This window comes from Oryctolagus cuniculus, chromosome 4 (assembly GCF_964237555.1).
Source record: "Oryctolagus cuniculus chromosome 4, mOryCun1.1, whole genome shotgun sequence".
Classification (NCBI taxonomy): Eukaryota; Metazoa; Chordata; class Mammalia; order Lagomorpha; family Leporidae; genus Oryctolagus; species Oryctolagus cuniculus.
In genome coordinates this window covers 107,291,512-107,311,209 of record NC_091435.1, presented here as the reverse complement: position 1 = coordinate 107,311,209, position 19,698 = coordinate 107,291,512, and the positions used below count along the sequence as shown (strand labels likewise).

At 40.7% G+C, this 19,698-nt stretch overlaps 1 protein-coding gene across 3 annotated transcripts in view; it reads right to left on the bottom strand.

Moving 5' to 3' along the window:
• Positions 1 to 2,263: 2,263 nt before the first annotated feature.
• The window catches only part of SPATA16 (spermatogenesis associated 16), a 284,912-nt gene continuing 267,477 nt past the window's right edge, over positions 2,264 to 19,698 (bottom strand). For all 3 annotated transcript variants that reach the window (XM_002716430.5, XM_051859144.2, XM_070072508.1), the window contains one exon: positions 2,264 to 2,586. In XM_002716430.5, the coding sequence (XP_002716476.2) occupies positions 2,464 to 2,586 (123 nt within the window). In that variant the 3' untranslated portion in view covers positions 2,264 to 2,463. The remainder of the gene's footprint in view (positions 2,587 to 19,698) is intronic.

Here is a 19,698-nt window from a genome sequence, read left to right as displayed (position 1 = left end):
AGAATGGAGATGCTGGGTTGATGTGAGTTTAGAAACAAAAAGGAATTTCTTAAAATCCTGTCTTGAATTGATTGCAACTGTATTCATAATTAACCTGAGAGCAGGTGCTGGCAATGGGTGCTGGGATTCTCTAGGTGGGATGGGGCAGAAAAGAGGGGACTATTTGACAAAGCTGGGAGAATTAAGCAAATGGTCCCCAGAGTAACTAGGTCCTCATTTTTATTTTAAAATTTTCTAAGTATATTTGCAATATATGTTTGCATAAATCTAACATACCTTAAGACTAAGTTATTTATTGATTCCTTCACAAACTCCCAAATTCAGCTGTCTTTTATCTATATTTTATCCCTTTTTTTATTATCAAGGTTCTATGGAATCTAATTTGTGCATTTAAAATATTTATTTTATTTATTTGAAAGGCAGAGTAACAGAGATAGAGTGAGAGAAAGAGAGATCTTCCATATGCTGGTTCATTCCCCAAATGGCCTCCAATAGCCGGGGCTGGGCCACGCCAAAGACAGGAGCCAGTGGCTTCCTCTGGGTCTCTCGTGTATGTTCAGGGGCCCAAGGACTTTGGGCCATCTTCCACTGCTTTCCCAGGCACATCAGCAGAGAGCTGGACTTGAACCGGTGCCCACCTGGGATGCTGGCATTGAAGGCAGCAACTTAACTTGCTATGCCACTGTTGTGCCTGAGTGAGGGGCGACAGAGAAGTGCCACATACTGATAAATTTTGAAGTCCTTTATTGCTGGTGGTCGAGAGCAGGCTCATGCCTCAAAGACTTCTTGACACTGAAGCTCAAAGCAACAGGGTTTATAAAGGCGAAAACTACAAGGAGGGGAGGGAGAGTACATGTTTTCTAGGATCGGGGGAATGCATGGTTACTAGGGGTGAGCTGACCTAAGGCCTATGTGAAACTAATATCAATTACAATCTTGAAAATAGACAAATTACAATCTTAACATTAATTCAGGTGCAGCCTATCTGTTTTTAAGCTTGAGTGATCATGCTAAGGGAGTTTCTATGCTCTGCCAAGTGGGATGCAGTGGACTGTTACTGTGAGTTTTAGATCAGAGTTTCAGATCAGAGTCTCACGGTGGGGGGTGCTTTCTCAAGATGGAGTCTCGGGTGCTCTAAAATGGAGTCTCTACTGTCAAGGTGTTACTTCACCATAGTGCTGGTCCCTTATTTATTTATTTTTAAAGATTTATTTATTTATCTGAATGGCAGAGTTACACACACACACACACACACACACAGGGAGAGAGAGGTGATCATTCATCTGTTAGCTCACGCCCAAAGTGCCTGCAACAGCCAGGGCAGAAAACCCAGGTGAAAACCAAGGAGACAGGAAGTCCACCCAGGTCCCTCACATGGGTGGGAGGAAACAAGGTACTTAGGTAATCATCCGTCGCTTCCCAAGGTGCACATTAGCGAGAAGCTGTATCAGAAGTGAAGACTGGACTCAAACCCAGCTACTCTGATACTGGATGCAGGCAACTCAAGCGGTGCCTTAATCTGCTGTGCCATAACACTGCCCCATTCTTTCATTATCTTAAAAAAGGATGGGGATTGGTGTTGTAGTGTGGTGGGTGAGGCCACTGCTTGCAACACAGGCATTCCATATGGGGCCAGTTCGTGTCCTGGCTTTTCCTTTTCCAGTTCAGCTCCTTGCTCATGGCCTGGGGGTGCAGCAAAGGATGGCCTGAGTGATTGGGCTCCTGTACTCATGTGGAAGACCCAGATTAGGTTCCTCAATCCCGGCTTCATCCTGGCCCAGCCCTGGCCGTTGCAACTGCTGCTCTCTATCCTGCTGTCCATCATCTGCTGCCTCCCAAGCACATTAACAGAAAGTTAGATCAGAAGTGGAACAGCCAGGACTTGAACTTGGCACTCTGATATGGGATGTGAGCCTCCCAAGCGGTGGCTTAACCCTTTGTGCCACAACATCTGCCCCAAGAACAGAGATTTTAATGAGACAACTTAACTGTTGACATCAGCCATATCACATGTGACTGTCTCTATGAGGACGGAAAGTGTATATTAGCAGCTTTATGTTTTTTAGTTTCATTTATATTGTGTGTGCATATCTGTGTAGGGCATGTGAATAACTGAATGAATGCAGTTGTACACTAAAAGCACACTCTGGAAGAAGTGCTATACCACAGGTGAAAATTGGACGAAAAGGACAAGTGAGAGAGACAGCAGTGGCTATTTTATAAGCTGTTTAACTAAACAAGACAAATTTGAACAAGAGTCAAGTCAAACTTGCTGAGAACATTTATTGCTGCCAGCTGAGATTAATGAAGTATAGGATGTCTTTGCTGAGGATGAGCAGAGGCGAGTAGCACCTCTTGCCTTTGATGACAGGTCTTTGTTATCTGGCTGCTGCAGTCCCCATAGATGGACGCCTTTGTCTCTTTCTCTGGGACATCTTGGTGGTTGTGCCTGCTCCCTCCTGACTAGCTTTGCTGGGCTGTTTGAAGCCGCTTCATTTTCGTTTTCTGCCTCCGAGCAGTTCTCAGTTTTTTAGTTTTTAAGAAGCTGTCCTCTAATTGGTATAGGAAATCTTCAATTCGTCCAATCTAGAAGAAATAAGCAAACACAACAAGTTATGTTGGTGGTCTTCTGGGGTTTGTGTCCTTATGTAAATGGGGAGGTATCTAAAATTAGATGGCAGACACAGGTCCATATTGGAACAAAATTGGCAGGGACTGAAAGAATTAAATGTAGAAGCCTCCTGCTGTTTTCATTCCAAGTCTCCCTGTTTTATGAACAAGAAGCAGGCAAGCAGGAGTGTGCTTTGTCAGTCCTTCGTACCGGGAAAGGAAATGGGGATTGTCAACCTCTCACTGTTCTCAAGGGTCAGTGAAACCAAGGATGTTGAAAGAAAGGAGGTGCAGGGTGAAAAATTAATCCATGGTAAACCCTCCCCGGTCCCCTACCTCCTTTATCAAAAACTAAGAGTGAAAATGAACCCACCTCCTTTCCAGGAGAGTGAGAGATTTTTGCATTTGTATGCCCTTAGCAAAGGTTAGGGGAAAAAGAAAATTCTGTTGTCTTAGCAAGAACCATTTCTCCCTTAAGAAGAAACTTTCAAAAAATACATTTTCTTAAAAATTGTCATACCCCAGGGAAAAAAGGTAAGATACTTATATGCAAAACAATAATTCTTGAAAAAAAAAAAAAAGATTAGTTTTTCTGCAAAGAAATTTAGCAGTTGGTTAAATGTATTATACTGTTTGAAAAAACAATGGTAAAAAAGTTTACATATGCAAGCTGAATTGGGTTCTCAACGAAAGTAGATATACACTTAACCTTGACTCCTAAGACCTGCATATTGTATCAGCCTAACATCACTCACTAAAGAGGCCACTGTCATAATGTTAGCTCGAAGCCTAGAGCACTTATTATTCAAGGTATCATCTACTTAAGATAAAAGCACTTACAATTTCAATTTTCCAACTTTGAGTTCCACTTTTAAATCATTTGATTTATCATTCAGAGTGATGTCCAAAAGATAATTCAGATTGTCAAAAAGAGAATAATAAATGGTAGCATTCATCTGTATATTATGCGTAGATCTTATACATCATATCAGGTGATATGAACTGTAGATTGGTTTGCTTAAGAAAACAAAATAACTTACTTATGCAAAAATAAGTCTTTTTGGAAATGCTTTTAAAACCACTTCAGGTAAATATCTTCAAAAGTATATTGTTGTTTCTGATGTCTGGACATTGCACGAATTATTAAAATAATTTGATGTGACATTTTTGCATCCTGTCATGAAATCAATGTGTTATACTATGCATTCCATATACTCATACTACCTAATTTGCACCAAAATAATAAGTGGAAATATTAACGTAGGGCAAAATCAACACAAACATAAGACACTTCACCATTACTTTAATAGTTGAGTTGATGACTCATGTCATTTGCACTGAAAATGTATCATTTAAATCAAATTTCCTTACAGTTAGAATGCATGCAATTAGCCCAGATACAATTTAAAACTACAATTTTAATGCAATAAAAAAGGCTTCCTTCAATGAGACAGAAAAATAATTGTTTTTAAAAGTATCCATTAAGTGACTGCTGCTTTTAAATTTTAATTGTGTTTATTAAGAGCAGGGTTGACTAACTGGGTTGTCATTTATTAAAAAAAGAAGACAATGATGAAACACAAGATCTGTCTTGGAATAAAGAGTACAGCTGAATAAAGCCAAGAGGTCTAGAGCTCACTTTATGTACATGTTGCACCTGGTCTGTGAGTTCACGTCTTCCAGGTCGGTGTATGTATTATTCTTTCAATCCATCTCATAAGAGGCTCAAATGATTGTTTCAAAAATAGAGATCCAATCACATCTTTTCTTTGTTTAAAATACTTAAAATGGATTCCTAAATTCTTAACGTGGGCTATTTGGCTCTGGGTTATCTGGTTTTACTTGCATCTGTATCTCTTAACATTATTCCTTCTGCTTCAGCTGTGTGGTACAATTTCCAGTTAGCTGAGCACAACCAGACATTGTTCCCCGCATCCTTATTTTCCTAATGCTGTGTAATATGTCCTTTGGAACCCTTACATATACTTTGGGTTTCAGGTTAAACATCAATACCTCAGAGAAGTATGCCTTCATAACCCACGCCGATTTGGGAGCTCAGGAATATATTCCCACAGTAATTCGCTCATTTCTGCTTATTGTAAAATATTTTTTACTCAATTGTGTATAATGCTTTATACACTTTGTCTTCTAGAACATCTGGACTTTAAAGGCCAATGCTAGATCCATGTTATTCACTATTCCCAGAACCTAGGGTAAGGTAGATTCTTGATGATCTAATCTGTGATAACAATTGAAAAGATTCAGAAACCAACATATATTTCCATACTCAAAGTGATACTTGGTATGGGACATATCAGAGGGTTTTCCTTTCTCTTATAAACTAAATAAGCACTACTTTCACATGCCATCATTCTAATCGCTTTGTTTAGCTTTGAGACTATTTATTTATTTATTTGGCAGGTAGAGTTATAGACAGTGAGAGAGAGAGAGAGAGACAGAGAGAAAGGTCTTCCTTCCATTGGCTCACTCCCCAAATGGCCACTACAGCTAGTGCTGTACCAATCCAAAGCCAGGAGCCAGGTGCTTCCTCCTGGTCTCCCATATGGGTGCAGGGCCCAAGCACTTGGGCCATCCTCCACTGCCCTCCTGGGCCACAGCAGAGAGCTGGACTGGAAGAGGAGCAACTGGGACTAGAACCCAGTGCCCATATGGGATGCCAGTGCTGCAGGTGGAGGATTAACCAAGTGAGCCATGGCGCTGGCCCAGCTTTGGGACTATTAAGCTAAAGTGATAACAAGGTAGTGTGGGCACTGGATGAGGAGTCTGCAGGAGCACTGAGTTCTGCTATTGGCTGGTCTCATAACCCTGCCCAAGACCCTAGGGAAGTCACTTGGCCTTTCTGAGCTTCAGTTTTTACCAACATTTGGTATAGAAATAGGGTTGACACGGATGATATCCAGGGACACACTGAGTCAAATTCTATGACTTGTACTCACATCAGTTTTAAGCAGTCCAGTCCTAAAGTGAACACTCATATTTTCACATATGAGGTTATTCCCTTAGAATACACCACTAGATGGATGACACAATCTGCACCAAAGTAAGTCAATTTCAGCTTCTGTGCTTACTGAAGTGTAGGAGAGCTGCAACATGTTTTTAGTAAAGTTGGCCCTTTATTTTCTTTTTTTTTAAGTCAAGAAAAGAAAAATGCTGGTTGAAGAGAACATAGATTCATATAACTAAAATGAACAGATTGCAAATGATAGAAATCTCCATAAAGCCCTTAGGAAAACAAAGCACAAAGAAATATGTAAGTCCGTAAGGAAGAAAATGAGTGAGTTTTTGAGGAGAAGCTTCATTAGACTCTCTTTTTTGGTCCAGAATCTACTTGCTTAACTGTATCAGGTTACTTGGTCACTTTAGCTTCAATTTCCTCACTGGCAAAATGGGCAGATATAACATACTTCTGTGTACATACATGCCAATTCTGACTTGACAGTATAGAAATGTGGGTATCAGACCAAATGAGCTTCTGGAGAATTCTGGAATGTCTGAAGACTGAAAGTAACAGAAAGTCCAGCAGGAGAGCAGGTTTTGACCTATCATATGGCTATTGGTCCTAATCTATATCCAACAGTAAGGAAATAGCCATCAACTCGTGTCTTAGGGACTTAAATCCATATTCGAACACTACTGTTAGGGCTGGAATTCTGTCCTCCACAATTCCACAAAGGTGTCAAACACCTTTGCTAAAATCTTAACCTTCAGTACCTTTAGGGTCATTAGTAAGGACCCTAAACAAAATGACTGATGTTTGTAAGAAAAGATAGAAATTGGAGGCAGATTTGCACACAGGGAGAACTCCAGTTGAAGATGAAGGCCAAGATTTAGGAGAAGCTTGTACAAGCCAAAGTATGGTAAAGACTGGGGAGAGGCATAGAACAGGGAGCAGATTCTTCCTCACAACCCTCAGAAGGAATCAGCCTTGAGGACACTTTGATGGTAGAGTTCCGGTCTCCAGAGTAGCAAATGAGACATTTCTGTTTTTTAAGCCATTTAATTTGTGGACCTTTGCTATGCCAGGCCTATCAAACAAATATAATTCCTAAGCCATAAAGTGAAAGGAAGCACAACTAAGTTCTAATATTCTCCTCAAACATGACTTTGTTTCAAAAAATCACTTTTCCCATTGTTTGATGATTCCTACTTGGTTGGTGTCTCCTGCACTGGTCTAGGGCCCACCTTGGAAAGCAGAGCAGTCTCCTGCCAACAGCAGCAGTGAGAAGAGGCTGGCATCAGACGTGAATAAATGAGTACTGCGCACTGAGAAGCTTGGGCCTTCCTACTGGACTCCATGTAGTCTGGGTCCAGCAGAGAGGACTTGTTTTGTGTATACAGGTACATGTGCATGCATCAGGAATTGAGTGCTCAAAGGATTTTTAAAAAAAAACAATAAAGCATTAAAAGGACTTTTTTATTTTTGGAGAAAGAAGGTTGAAAAAATAAGAATCAAATTTTTCAGGAATAAAATCAGGCATTTACGACTATAGAATGAGAATGTGTTTTTAGTGATTAGCAGTTTGCACCAATATCCTCTTAGCAAAACAGACATTTCATACCACCACTGTGGATTTGATAATGTTCGTTTCTTTGCTCTGTTCCAGTTTAATTTCCAGACCAAATGCTTTTAAATATTTATCATTCAAAAACGGTTTGAATTTTAATTCTTATTAGAATTACAATTGTTTTCAAACAGGCTTGAAATTAATTTCTAAAATAAACTCAGTTTCTGAAACAGAGTTGTTTCTACAATTTAGTTTAGCAGCCTTCTTCAGCTTTTGACTGCAGTTCAGACAGACAAGCCCCTACATTTCCCCTTCGCTTCAGGTGAATTTGGCGGGTTGTCTGATGTTTTAGTCACAAGAGCACAACATGCAGATCTGAGGTGCCTACCCTTGAGATGTAATAAAACACAAAAAAACTTCATTCCAGACTGTTCTCAACATGTGACTAAAAATGTCCAAAATGATAAGACTTTTAATATGCTCCATAGAGTGTTAAATAACTAGTATCTTTAAAAGCCGTCAAAAACTTTCCTGTCATTTTGTCCAGGAAAACATGTGCTATGGTCTGAATGCCAAGATCCTTTCTAGATTTTTTATGTTGAAATCCAAGTTCCCAAGGGGATAGTATTAGAAGGCAGGGCCTTTGGGAGGTAATTAACTCATGAGGGTGGAGAATCATGCATAGGATTAGGGCCTTATAAAAAGATGCCCAGGAAGCTTGTTCACCACTTCCACTATGTGTAAACACAGCTAAAAGATGCCCCCCACCCCCCATGGACCAGAAACAGGCCCATACTGGACTCTGAATCTGCCAGTGCTTTTACCTTGGACTTCCAGCCTCCAGAACTGTGAGGAAGAAATGTCTGTTATTTAAAAACTACCCAGTCTATAGAGTTTTGCTGTTATAGCCTGAGGGAACTAAGGCACCTTGTATCACCTTTTTAAAAATTAATTTATTTATTTGAAAGGCAGAGTTACAGAAAGAGAGGGAGAGACAGAGAGAGAAAAAGTCCACCTGCTGGTTCATTCCCCAAATGGCCACAATGGCCAGGGTGAGGCCAGGCCAAAGCCAGAAGCTGGGAGCGTCTTCTGGGTTTCCCATGTGGGTTCAAGGGCCCAAGGACGTGGGCCATCCTCTGTTGCTTTCCCAAGGGAATCAGCAGGGAGCTGGATTGGAAGTGGAGCACCTGGGACTCAATCTGGCACCCATATGGGATAATGGTGCCACACGCAGCAGCTTAACTCACTGCACCACAGTGCTGGGCCCCATTTTTTTTTTTAATTGACAATATTTTTCAAAAACATTTTTATTTATTTGAAAGGCAAAGTTTCAAAGAGAGAGGGAGAGAAAGAGAGAGAAGTCTTCTGCTAGTACACATCCAGATGGCTACACTGGTGGGAGCTGGGCCAGGCCGAAGCTAGGAGCCAGGAGCTTCTTTCAAGTCTACCACGTAGGTGGAGGGGCTTAAACACCTGGGCCATCTTCCACTGCTTTCCCAGGCCATTAGCAGAGAGCTGCATCAGAAGAGGAGCGGCCAGGACATAAACCGATGCCCATATGGGATACTGGCACTGCAGGTGGAGGCTTAACTTACTACGCCACAGGCACCAGTGCCCAGAATTCACTTCTAAATTCAAGATCTGACTTTCTTGTCTCTGTAGGCTGTTCATTCCAGAATTAGTGTTCTAGGGCTGCCAGGTAAAATACCAGAGGGTGAGGGGCTTAAACAACAGAAATGTATTTTCTCAGAATTCTGCACGTTGGAAGCCAATATGGATGGAGTTGTCGGCTGGGTTGGTTTCTTCTGAGGCCTTCTGTTTGGCTTATAAATGGCAGTTGTCTCTCTCTGATTTCACATGGTCTTTCCTCTGGATGTATCTGTGTCCTTATCTCCTTTTCTAATAAAGACACCAGTCACAGTGGTTGGAGCCCACCCTATAAAGCTCACTTTAACTTAACTACCCCTTGAAAGATCCCATCACCAGGATGGGCATTTGGTGTAGCACTTAAGTCACTGCCTGGGACACCCAAATGTCATATGGGAGTCCTGATTCAGTCCTGGAATGACTGCATTGGTGGTAGCTGGGTCAGGCCAAAGCTAGGAGCCAGAAGCTTCTTTTGTGCCTCCAATAGCTGCAGAGGCCCAAGGAATTGGGTCATCTTCCACTGCTTTCCCAGGCACATTAGCAGGGAGCTGGATTGGAAGTAGAGCAGCTGAGACTTGAACTGGTGCCCATGTGGCATGTCAACTCTGCAGACGGTGGCTTAGCCCTTTAAGCCACAGCACCACTATCCCCCTCCCCGCATTCTTAAAAAAATGCATTTTTTTTGACAGGCAAAATTAGACAGTGAGAGAGAGAGAAACAGAGAGAAAGGTCTTCCTTTTCCGTTGGTTCACCCCCCAAATGGCTGCTACGGCCGGTGCGCTGCAGCCGGTGTGCTGTGCCGATCCGAAGCCAGGAGCCAGGTGCTTCCTCCTGGTCTCCCACGTGGGTGCAGGGCCCAAGCACTTGGGCCATTCTCTACTTCCCTCCCGGGCCACAGCAGAGAGCTGGACTAGAAGAGGAGCAAACGGGACAGAATCTGGTGCCCCAACCGGGATTAGAACCCGGGGTGCTGGCGCCGTAGGTGGAGGATTAGCCAAATGAGCCGCAGCGCCAGCCAAAAAATCATTTTCAAAATTTAATGGCAAATTTATCTGAAGTTTTAAATTTGTATTGCCATTTTTTTATATTATTAAACTTGGTCCGATGTTGTAGTGCAGCCTGTAAAGCTGCAATGTGCAACATTGGGTTCTAGTTTGTGTCCAGGCTGCTCCACTTTTGATCCGGCTCCCTGTTAATGTGCCTGGGAAAGCAGCAGAGGATGGTCCAAGTGCTTGTATTCCTGCCACCCACTTGGGCGACCTGGAAGAAGCCGTTGGCACCTGGCTTGGCTTGGCCCCACTGTGGCTGTTGAGGCCATTCAGGGAGTGAACCAGCAGATGGAAGACCTCTATCTTTTCCTCTTCTTCTCTTAAATTTTGTCTTTCAAAGAAATAAAATAAAAAATTTTTTTAAAAAATTAAACTTTATCATTTTGAGATAATTGTAGATTCACATATATCAGTAAGAAATAATAAAGGAAAAACATGTATTTTTTTACTCAGTTTCTCTCAGTCCTAACACTTGCAAAACTACAGAAAACTACAGCAGGATATTGACATTAAAACAGTCAATACATAACCTCTGGCAAACACTAATCAGTTCTCTTTGTGTACACTTTGGACATCATAAGATTATCTTAATGGAATCATATAGAACATAACTCCATACTTCTCTAGAGATTTTTTCAGGCTGTCCTACCAAATATTTCTGTCCTTCACTGCTCAGTAGTATGCCTTGGGGGGTGGATGCATCACAGTTTGCTTAACCATTTATCCTTTGAAAGATATCCAGGTTTCCAGTTTTGAACTTTATGAAATGAGTTGCTAGAAACATTTGTGTGTAGGTTAAAGTTGTTCAAGTGGCTAACTGCATTTCGTACTGGGCCCTGATGTCTGGACTGAGTGATGTCCAGAATGTAATGTTTCTTGAAAAGGCCAGGAGCTTTCTGGCTGCCTTTGCCCGAGTTAGTGTATAAAACCCCTTTAATGGCCCCGTGTGAGGATCCATTTGTCTTCTAGGTGCTCCAGATTACACATCTGTCCCTAAGTGCCCTAACGGATTATACTCTGTGTAATCCTGGATTTGTTTACCTCTTTCTTTGGTTTTGTGGACCTTTGGTAGCCAGTTCTGGTACAGCAGATTTTCATGATAGAAGGCTATTTAAATTATTTAATATTGGATGAGTTGTGGTAATTTGTATTTTTTGAGGAACTGACACATTTCACGGAAGTTGTAAAATATATGTATGCATTATTTTTTGGAGTACTCCTTTATCTTCCTTTTAATATCTGCAGCGTCTGTAGTGATACACCATTTCAGTACTGATATTGGTGATTTGTGCCTTCTCCTTATTTTCTTCATTAGTCTTGCTAGCTGTTTTTAAATGTCATTGATCTGTTCAAAGAGCCAGTCTGCAGCATGGATTTTTCTCAATTTTTCTGGTTTTCAGTTTCATTGATTGCTGATATTGTATTTATTTTCTTTTTTCTTTGTTTCTGCTTGCTTTTACTATTCTTTTGCTAAGTTTTTGAGGAGGTCATTCAGTTACTGATTCAAGATTTTTTGTTTTTCCTCCTTTACAATACATGCACTGGATGCTGTAAGTTTCTCTTTCAGTGCTGTTTCAGCTGTGGCTCATAAATTTTGATATGCTGCATTTTCATTTTCATTCAGTTCAATGTAGTTCTTCATTTCCCTTGAGATTTCTTTTTTGATCCATGGACTATGCAAGATTTTCTTGTTATCTTTCTGTTTTTGATTCTAGTTTGGATCCACTGCAGTTGCAGGATACATTCTTTATGGTTTCAGTTTTCAAAATTTGTTGAGTTTTTTATTTGATGATCCAGGGTTTGGTTTATTTTGGCATACCTTCCATGGACACTTGAAAAGAATGTGTGTCTGCTGTTGGTGCCTGGAATGTTCTGTAAATATTCATTGGATTCTGCTGGTTGATGGTGGTTTTGACTTCCATGTCCTTGCTGCTTCTCTGGTTTTCCTATCAACTGCTGAGAGTGAGGAGTTGAAATTTCCAACTGCAATTGTGGACATCTCTATTCTTCTTTTTAGTTGTATCAATTTTACTTCATATGTTTTATACCCCTGTTTTGTGTACATACACATTTAGGATTGTGATGCGTCTTGGTGGATTGACCCTTTTCTCATTACAGAAGGTCTCTCTCTGTCCTTGGTAATTTTGTTTGCTCTAAAGTCTACCTTGTCTGATACTAATATAGCTATTACTGCTTCCCTTTTATTTATTCTGCATGATATTATTTTCCATCTTTAAACTTTTAACCTGCCTATATCATTATATTTGAAGTGAGTTTGTAGCCAGTATAGTTGAGTCATATTTTAAAATTCATTTTGCCAATTTCTGTATTTTCATTGGTATACTTAAGGTATTTAAATATGTTAGAGCTTAGTGTGCCATTTTAGTTTTTGCTTTACCTAGGTTTTGTTTGCTTTTTGTTTTAAACCTACTTTCCCCTGCAACTTAAGGGTAACTTAAAAATTTTGATTTATCTACAGTGTGTTCAGTGTATCTTTTTTCAGTTTTTATAGAAATTACATTACACATTTGTCCTTTGACATGTGGGATTAGTTCCAGGACCCTCATGGACACCAAAATCCGTGTATGCCCAAGTCATGTTAATGTGGCATCTGCTTACAACCTACTCACATCCCTTACCCTTTAAACAACTCTAGACTATTTAAAATACCAAATACAATGTAATATTGCATTGTTTAGGGAATAATGGCAAGAAAAATTAAATCTGTATGTGTTCAGTACAGACACAATTAAAAATATTTTTTTATCCTGTGGCAGGCATTTGGCATAATGGTGAAGATGCTGTTTGGTTGCCTGTGTCCCAAATCAGAGTGCCTGGGTTTGAGTCCTCGCTCTGTTCCTGATTCTAGTTTCCTGCTAATGTATACCTTGGGTGGCAGCAGGAGATGGCTTAAGTAGTTGGGTCTCTGCCACCTCTGTGAGAGACCTGGTTTGAATTCTTGGTTCCTGGCTTTGTCCTGGCCCAGCCAGGGCTATTGTAGGCATTTGGAGAATGAACCAGAGAATGGGAGCTCTCTGCTTCTGCCCTTCAAAAAAATAAATTAAAAAAACTAAAAAAATTGATTTTTAATTCATAGTTGGTTCGATTCATGAAACCCACATAGACTGACTACTTATATATCTGTATGGAATGTGTTATAGTCTACTGGTATCTTTATCTTCTGTTTGAAGTGTAGAGTCATTAATTTTTTTAATGTCTCTTCTTCCTTGCCCATTTATAATACCATAAATATTGCCTTTACCTGAATTTAGAATCATATTATATAATGTTATTATTTCTGCTTCCATCATCAAATGTAATGAGAAGGGATGTCTATTGTTTTTATTCATATTTTTGCTTATTGTCTTCTTTTAGCCTTTTTGTTATTTCAAGGTCTTTCTTTTACTGTTGTGTTTCTCTTCGGACAACAGTCTTTAGTCATTCTTTTAGGGTAGGTTCAATAGTGACAAATTCTCTTAGTTTTCCTTCATCTCAGAATGTATTAATTTTCTCTTCGTTCCTGAAAGATATTTTTGTTGGGCATCCCACTCTGGGTTGGTAATTCTTTTCTTTCAGTCCTTGAAAAAATAGTGTGTCACTTACTTTTGGCCTTCATATTTTCTTATGAGAAAGCCACTGTCATTTAAATTGTTTTTCTCCTATAGGCAATGCATTGTTTCTCTCTTGCTGCTTTCAAGATTTTGCTTTTCAGTCTTTAGTTTTCAGAAGTCTGACTACGATATATCCTGGTGTGAGTCTGAGTTTATCCTGCTTGGATATCTTTTTGAATCTACAGTTTTGTGTCTTCTGCCAAATTTGGGAAATTGTAAGCCATGATTTTCTTGATTACCTTTTCAGTCTTGCTCTCTTTTACTCTCTTGGGAATTCCAATGGCACAAATTTTAGATCTATTGTTACAGCCCCAGAAATCGCAGTGTCTCTGTACACTCCCTCCCTGCCCCAGATTGTTACTCTGTTGTTCAAATTGAGTAACTTCTGCTGTCCTATCTTCACTTCAGTGTTTCTTCCCTGTGTCCCCTCTTTTCTGCTGTCAAGCCCATCCACTGAATTTTTTGCTTTTTCAGTTCTACTTTAGCTTCTTTTTAGTTCTTTATATCTTCTACCTCTTTGCTGACATTTTTCATATATTTGTTGAAATGATTCTTCCACCTCAATGTGTTTATAATTGCTCATTAAATAATTTTTATGATGGATGATTTAAATATTTCTCATGTTTCTAGCACCTCCATGTTGGCATGGATTGATTGTCTTTCTTCATGGAGTTTGAGATCTTCCTAGATCTTGGTATGATGAGTGATCTTTCGCTGAAATCCAAACATTGTGGGCATTTTGTGATGAGTCTCTAGATAGTAGTTAATTATCCTGGCTTGACTGGATCTTTCAGATACTCAGATGGCAAGGGAAGCAAAAGCATTGCCTTGTTACTCTGGGTGAGGACAGCAGTTTGGCTTCCCCAGTCAGCTTCCTTGATACCTGAGGAAGGAGCTTCTTAGTACTTCTAAGCAGGAGTAAAAGTCCAAAGTCATCACAAGGTTTTCACTGATCCTGCACAAGCCTGCAGGGATAGGAGACCCTCATCACTGCCTCCCACATGGTCTTCACTATTAGTACATTGTCAGGGGAGATTCACCACTGCTGGATAATAAAAATCCTCTCTACTAGGCCTCTTCAATACCATACGAGCAAGAGTGAAGAGAGGAGAGGAGAGACTTGCTTCTGGGTAGGGAAGGAAATCCAGTTTCAGTCTTCTTTGATACTACTTTCTCAGAGTGGAAACACTGGGATTCCTTGCTGTGGCCTGTTGACGGCAGAAATCTATTGTTCCACTTGGCCTTTGCTTATGTAGTGGGAGTGGAACCATCATTTCTTCTTTGGCCTTTGGATGGAATATGTATATATTTATTTAAGAATTTTCTGTCTTGCTAGGCTTCCCTTCTCTTGACCTTTGGATATATCCGAAGCTTCTGTTCTTGGGTTCTCAGGGTCTTCAGTTTCAAGTGTGGGGAAAATGAGGCAAAAAAATCAAAACCAAAACCAAAACCAAAACCAAACAAAAAACCAAAACTCCAGTGAACTCATTACTGTGTCATTCCTTGAGTCCTCATGTCCTTATCAGGTCTTCCTTTTCCATTCCATGTTTGAGAGTCTTATGTGTTTGGTTTACACATACTGACAGTTTTTTTGTTGCATGTGATGGGATGAGTAGGGAAAAGTACATCTATTCCATATGCTTAGAAGTAGATGGATTCTATCAAGTGTTTTAAAACAGTTTTATTTAATTTTTAAATTGTATTTGAAATGGGGGTAGGGGAGAGATATCTTTTATGTACTTGTTCTCTCCCCAGATGCCTGCAAAAGCCAGAGCTGTGACAGATTGAAGCCAGGAGCCAGGAACTCAAGACAAATTTCCTGCACTGGTAACAGGGACCCCAGTACTCAAATCATTATCTGCTGTTTCCCAGGGTATGGATTAGTTGGAAGCTGGATCAGAAACAGAGCAGATGGGATTTGAATAATGTACTCTGAAAGGGATGTATATGTACCAAATGGTGATTTAACCTCTGGGCCAAATGCCCACACATAACATGGATTTTTTTTTTTGGAAGATTTATTTATTTATTTGAAAGACAGAGTTACAGAGAGGAAGAGGCAGAGAGAGAGAGAGAGCGAGAAAGATAGAGAGATCTTCCATTTGCTGGGTCACTCCCCTAGAGGCTGCAACAGCTGGAGCTGTGCCAATCTGAAGCCAGGATCCAGGATCCAGGAGCTTCTTCCAGGTCTCCCACAAGGGTTCAGGGACCCAAGGACTCAGGCTATCTTCTACTGCTTTCCCAGGTGATAGCAGAGAGCTGGATCAGAAATGCAGCAGCCGAGTCTCAAACCAGCACCTATAGGGGATGCCAGTACTACAGGCAGCAGCTTTACCCACTATGTCAAAGCACTGGCCCCATAACATGGAGTTTTTAAAACACACTTTTTTATCCCTATTCTTCAAGAAGGTCCACTTCCATTTATTGAATCTGTTTGCTCAGTCGCTTCTAGATGTCTCCTTTCACATGAGAAAGTGAATTGCCCTTTATAAAACTGAAGGGCCTTCTCTCCCTAAGAGCTCTTGGGAAGTAAAAGCTTCTCAAATTCCTTTAATTTGGCAAGAGATGTGCCTATCTTTATCCTATCTTTAGGGTAGGATTTCTCCAACCTACGAGTCCAGCTGCTTTTCAAACCAACTATGTCATGTTTCTCTCCAGGGCCTTTTTTTTTCTAGCATTCATTCATTTTAGTGGAGTGTACAGAAGTTCTACATAGTTTTGATGATGCCAAGAAATATGGGTGTATTTATGCTTATGGATTTATGCTTTTGGTATGTTTTAGATGACAAAATGTTCCCCTGTCCACATGTACCATTTTAAGAAAATAATAATCAGAATGATAGATGGCTCATACCTTCCTTTAGAGTTACATGTAAAGGTTCTTTTGTTTTTGTCCTTCTCCAAAAGATGCAAGGTAGAATAAGTTCACTATAAATGACTGAACGAGCTACAAGTCAATTGCTCTGAACTATGTATTAATCCTACTTTCAATACAGAATGGAAGATGTCCTATGGTTCATTTAGCTACCAAGAGGTATAAGCTGTTATTCTGTTATTCCCCAGAATTACAAAGGATTGTAAAGGAATGTATAGGATACATGCAATAAAATGCTAGTCTGCCAAGCAAAGACACTTTTGGTAATTTAATGGAAGCCACTTGAGGGATGAACTGAGAATTTATCCTTCAGTTGAAAATACAATTGAGACGTTTGCTCTCCTCCTTCTTTCCAGAATATTACACTAAATTAAAATTATTTATTTGTTTTCATTTTCTTTTAAAGGCAGAGATAAGAGAAAGACAGATAGACAGGAGACCTTCCATCTACTAGTTCACTCCCTAAATGCTCATAATAACCAGGGCTGGGTTGGTCTGAAGCTAGGATCTCAGGCGCTCAAACTGGGTCTCTCAAATGGGTGGCAGGAACCCAAGTACTTGAGCCATCACCTGCTGCCTTCTAAGGCATGCATTAGCAGGAGGCTGGATGGGAAGCAGAGTAGCTGGGATTCAGACCAGGTACTTTGATGTGAGATACAGGCATCCTATGTGGTGACTTAAACACTGTGGCACATGCACATGCCCTTTAAAAGAACTTTTAAAAGATGCACTTTGAAAAGCTTTTGCAAAGATAAAAACACAAGTTTATGTGGAGTAATGTGAACCTTTTCAAATTGTGTTTTAGTTACTTCCTTATAATTAGTTCTAAGTGGGTCAGACAGGGGAAAAGCCCATGAAGTGGAGGTGTCAATATGCTGGTCCTGTCCCAGCCTCAAGGCCCTCTGTGTTGTGATGGTAAAGCTCTGAGGGGTTATGGCACTCTGTGCTCCTAAAATTGTGTTTTCCTTGAAAGCCCAGTGCATTTCAGAATGCTAATTCAGATAACTCACCAGAAAGATGCCCAGAGCAACAGTAAGTACACTCCAGGAACAACTAGACTCTAGCCTGTTTTCTAACTTCTGATGGTGCAGGAAGAGGGGAAATGGTGAGTTATCAGAGGAGACCTACATCTGACATGTCTACGAAGGGAGGGGTGGTGAAGGAGGACAGTGAGAGCAGCACGATTCAGAGAACAGTAGTTGGTGCCAGGGCTCAGATTTGGTTGGGCAGCTGCCGCAGAGCAGTGTGGGTAAGTCTCCAGATGGGCAGTAGGCTGTGATCTAGAAAAGGCTGGAGGATCTCAACAAGAGCCTCTGATGTTTCTAGGCCACCCACAGCCAAAAAGCAGATGAGACGGCTGTCTCATTGGCTGTCTCACAGGACCTAAGGTTGCGTCAGGCAAGGTTCTTCATGCCATTGAGTCTTAGCAGCTGCATTTGGTTTCACACAGGTGTTTGAACTAATGATTAGGAATGGAATCTGGGACTAAAGAAATTTGATCTAGAACCAACCCTCACAACCACTACAAACTTGGGTTTGTTTCCTTATTAATTCTACAAAGAGCTTTCCCACCACCTTTCTAAGGGAAGAGAATGACATCTCTTTTCTAGGCTTCTTGCAATCAATAAATGTGATAATGTGTTGAAGTGCTTGGCACATAGGAAAAGATCAATAATAATCACTGATAATATTTGTCATTGTCATTATTAACTGATTTACCTGAAATGCATTTTTTATAGCTTATTCCAGCTGTGATAGTTACTCAAGAGCATACTTCAGGCCAGCTAACATAGTCTGATGATTAGATGAGTAACACAGGATTTTATTAGGTACATGTAGGTGCCTGATGGCAGATTAGCTTTATTGGCTTTTTGATCAACTTCTGATTAAAATGGCTGAACTCCTGGCTCCACACTCCCTAGATGATGACCAAGTTGGGATTTGGCTCCTGCCCAGAAATACTTCTAATGGCAGAAATCTCCTGCCAAATCATCAGTTTGAGAAGACATCAGTTTTGGTCCAATGTGGAATATAGAAGAGGTGTTTCCAGTTTTGGAGGCAAGGCCAAAGCACACAGGAAGGTAGTGGGTGACTAGCAAATGCAGCTGTTGAAAGTGTTCAGCAGATGAACCCTTTGCAGTCAGCGGAGGAAGCTGAGGTTTAAATGATAACCGAGATTTGCCAGCTAGATTTGGAGATTGCCCTGTGGGTTGGTGGGGACGGGGGTGAGGGGTGGCCAGAACCAAGGCTTTGTGCTTTCTCTACTCCCCAGACTGTGGCTTATGTTTGAGGGTGAGGTCCTCCCCAACAAATCTGATTGCTGCAGGGTTCAGTTCCGAGCACAATCATGAGAATCTGCCAAGGCTTTGGTGGAGGCTCCTGGATACCATCAGCAGATTCATTTCTCCCAGGAATCTGGCCCCTTTCGGTCACTTGGGCCTCATCATCCACCATGCTTGTTCTCAGAGCCTCCTCATCTCCCCAGCCCTGTCAGCAATAAAAGCACTTAGGATTTCCTACATGATCTGCATTATGCTCTGGACAGAACTGCTTAGTAGTGCTTGGAGCATACACTGTAAAGGAATTTAGGGATATGTTAATGAGGAAGCCCGTAACCAGGAGCTGGAAGATTCACAATCAAATTGCAATAAATCTGCAGAGACTCCTTAAAGAACAAGACACACAGGAAAAGTCTGATTGCCAGAAAAACTGCTTTGCAAATGAATGGCATGGCTGCTGAATCTTTGAAAAGACAGCAGTAGTCTCAGAAGTACCAACCAAACCACATATTAGTCAGCCCACATGACTGGCTGATGAATGATAGTGCCGTGTGTACAAGCTCTCCGGGAAGAATTTCTGGAAGGAGTCAGGTTTGAATGCTGATGTGAAAAGCAAAAATAAAAGGTTCCAATTTCTTCTTTCCTTTCCCTCTTTAACAAACTGTCCCTATCCATCCCCCCAATTTGTATTTTCCAATTTGCTTTGCCTACACCAATAGTCTTAAGCAGAGTTGCTAAGTGACATATAATTCTATCACATTTTCATCTTAAAAGATCAAATTAGTGTATCAATGAATGTCATTTCAGTATGATGGTAATGAGTGTGATTTATAAGTTAAGAATCTGAGATGAAAAGAAACATAAAAAGCTAAGTAATTTTGAATAAATTCATATGGGTGGTTTAAAGATATCTGCCTATCTGAGTGTTTTCATTAGTTATGCTCATGGAAGCTCGTGAAATACTGTTATAATATTCAATGACATTGAGGCCAGCGCTGTGGCACAGCAGGTTAACACCCTGGCCTGAAGTGCCGGCATCCCATATGGGCGCCGGTTCTAGTCCCGGCTGCTCCTCTTCCAATCCAGCTCTCTCTCTGCTAT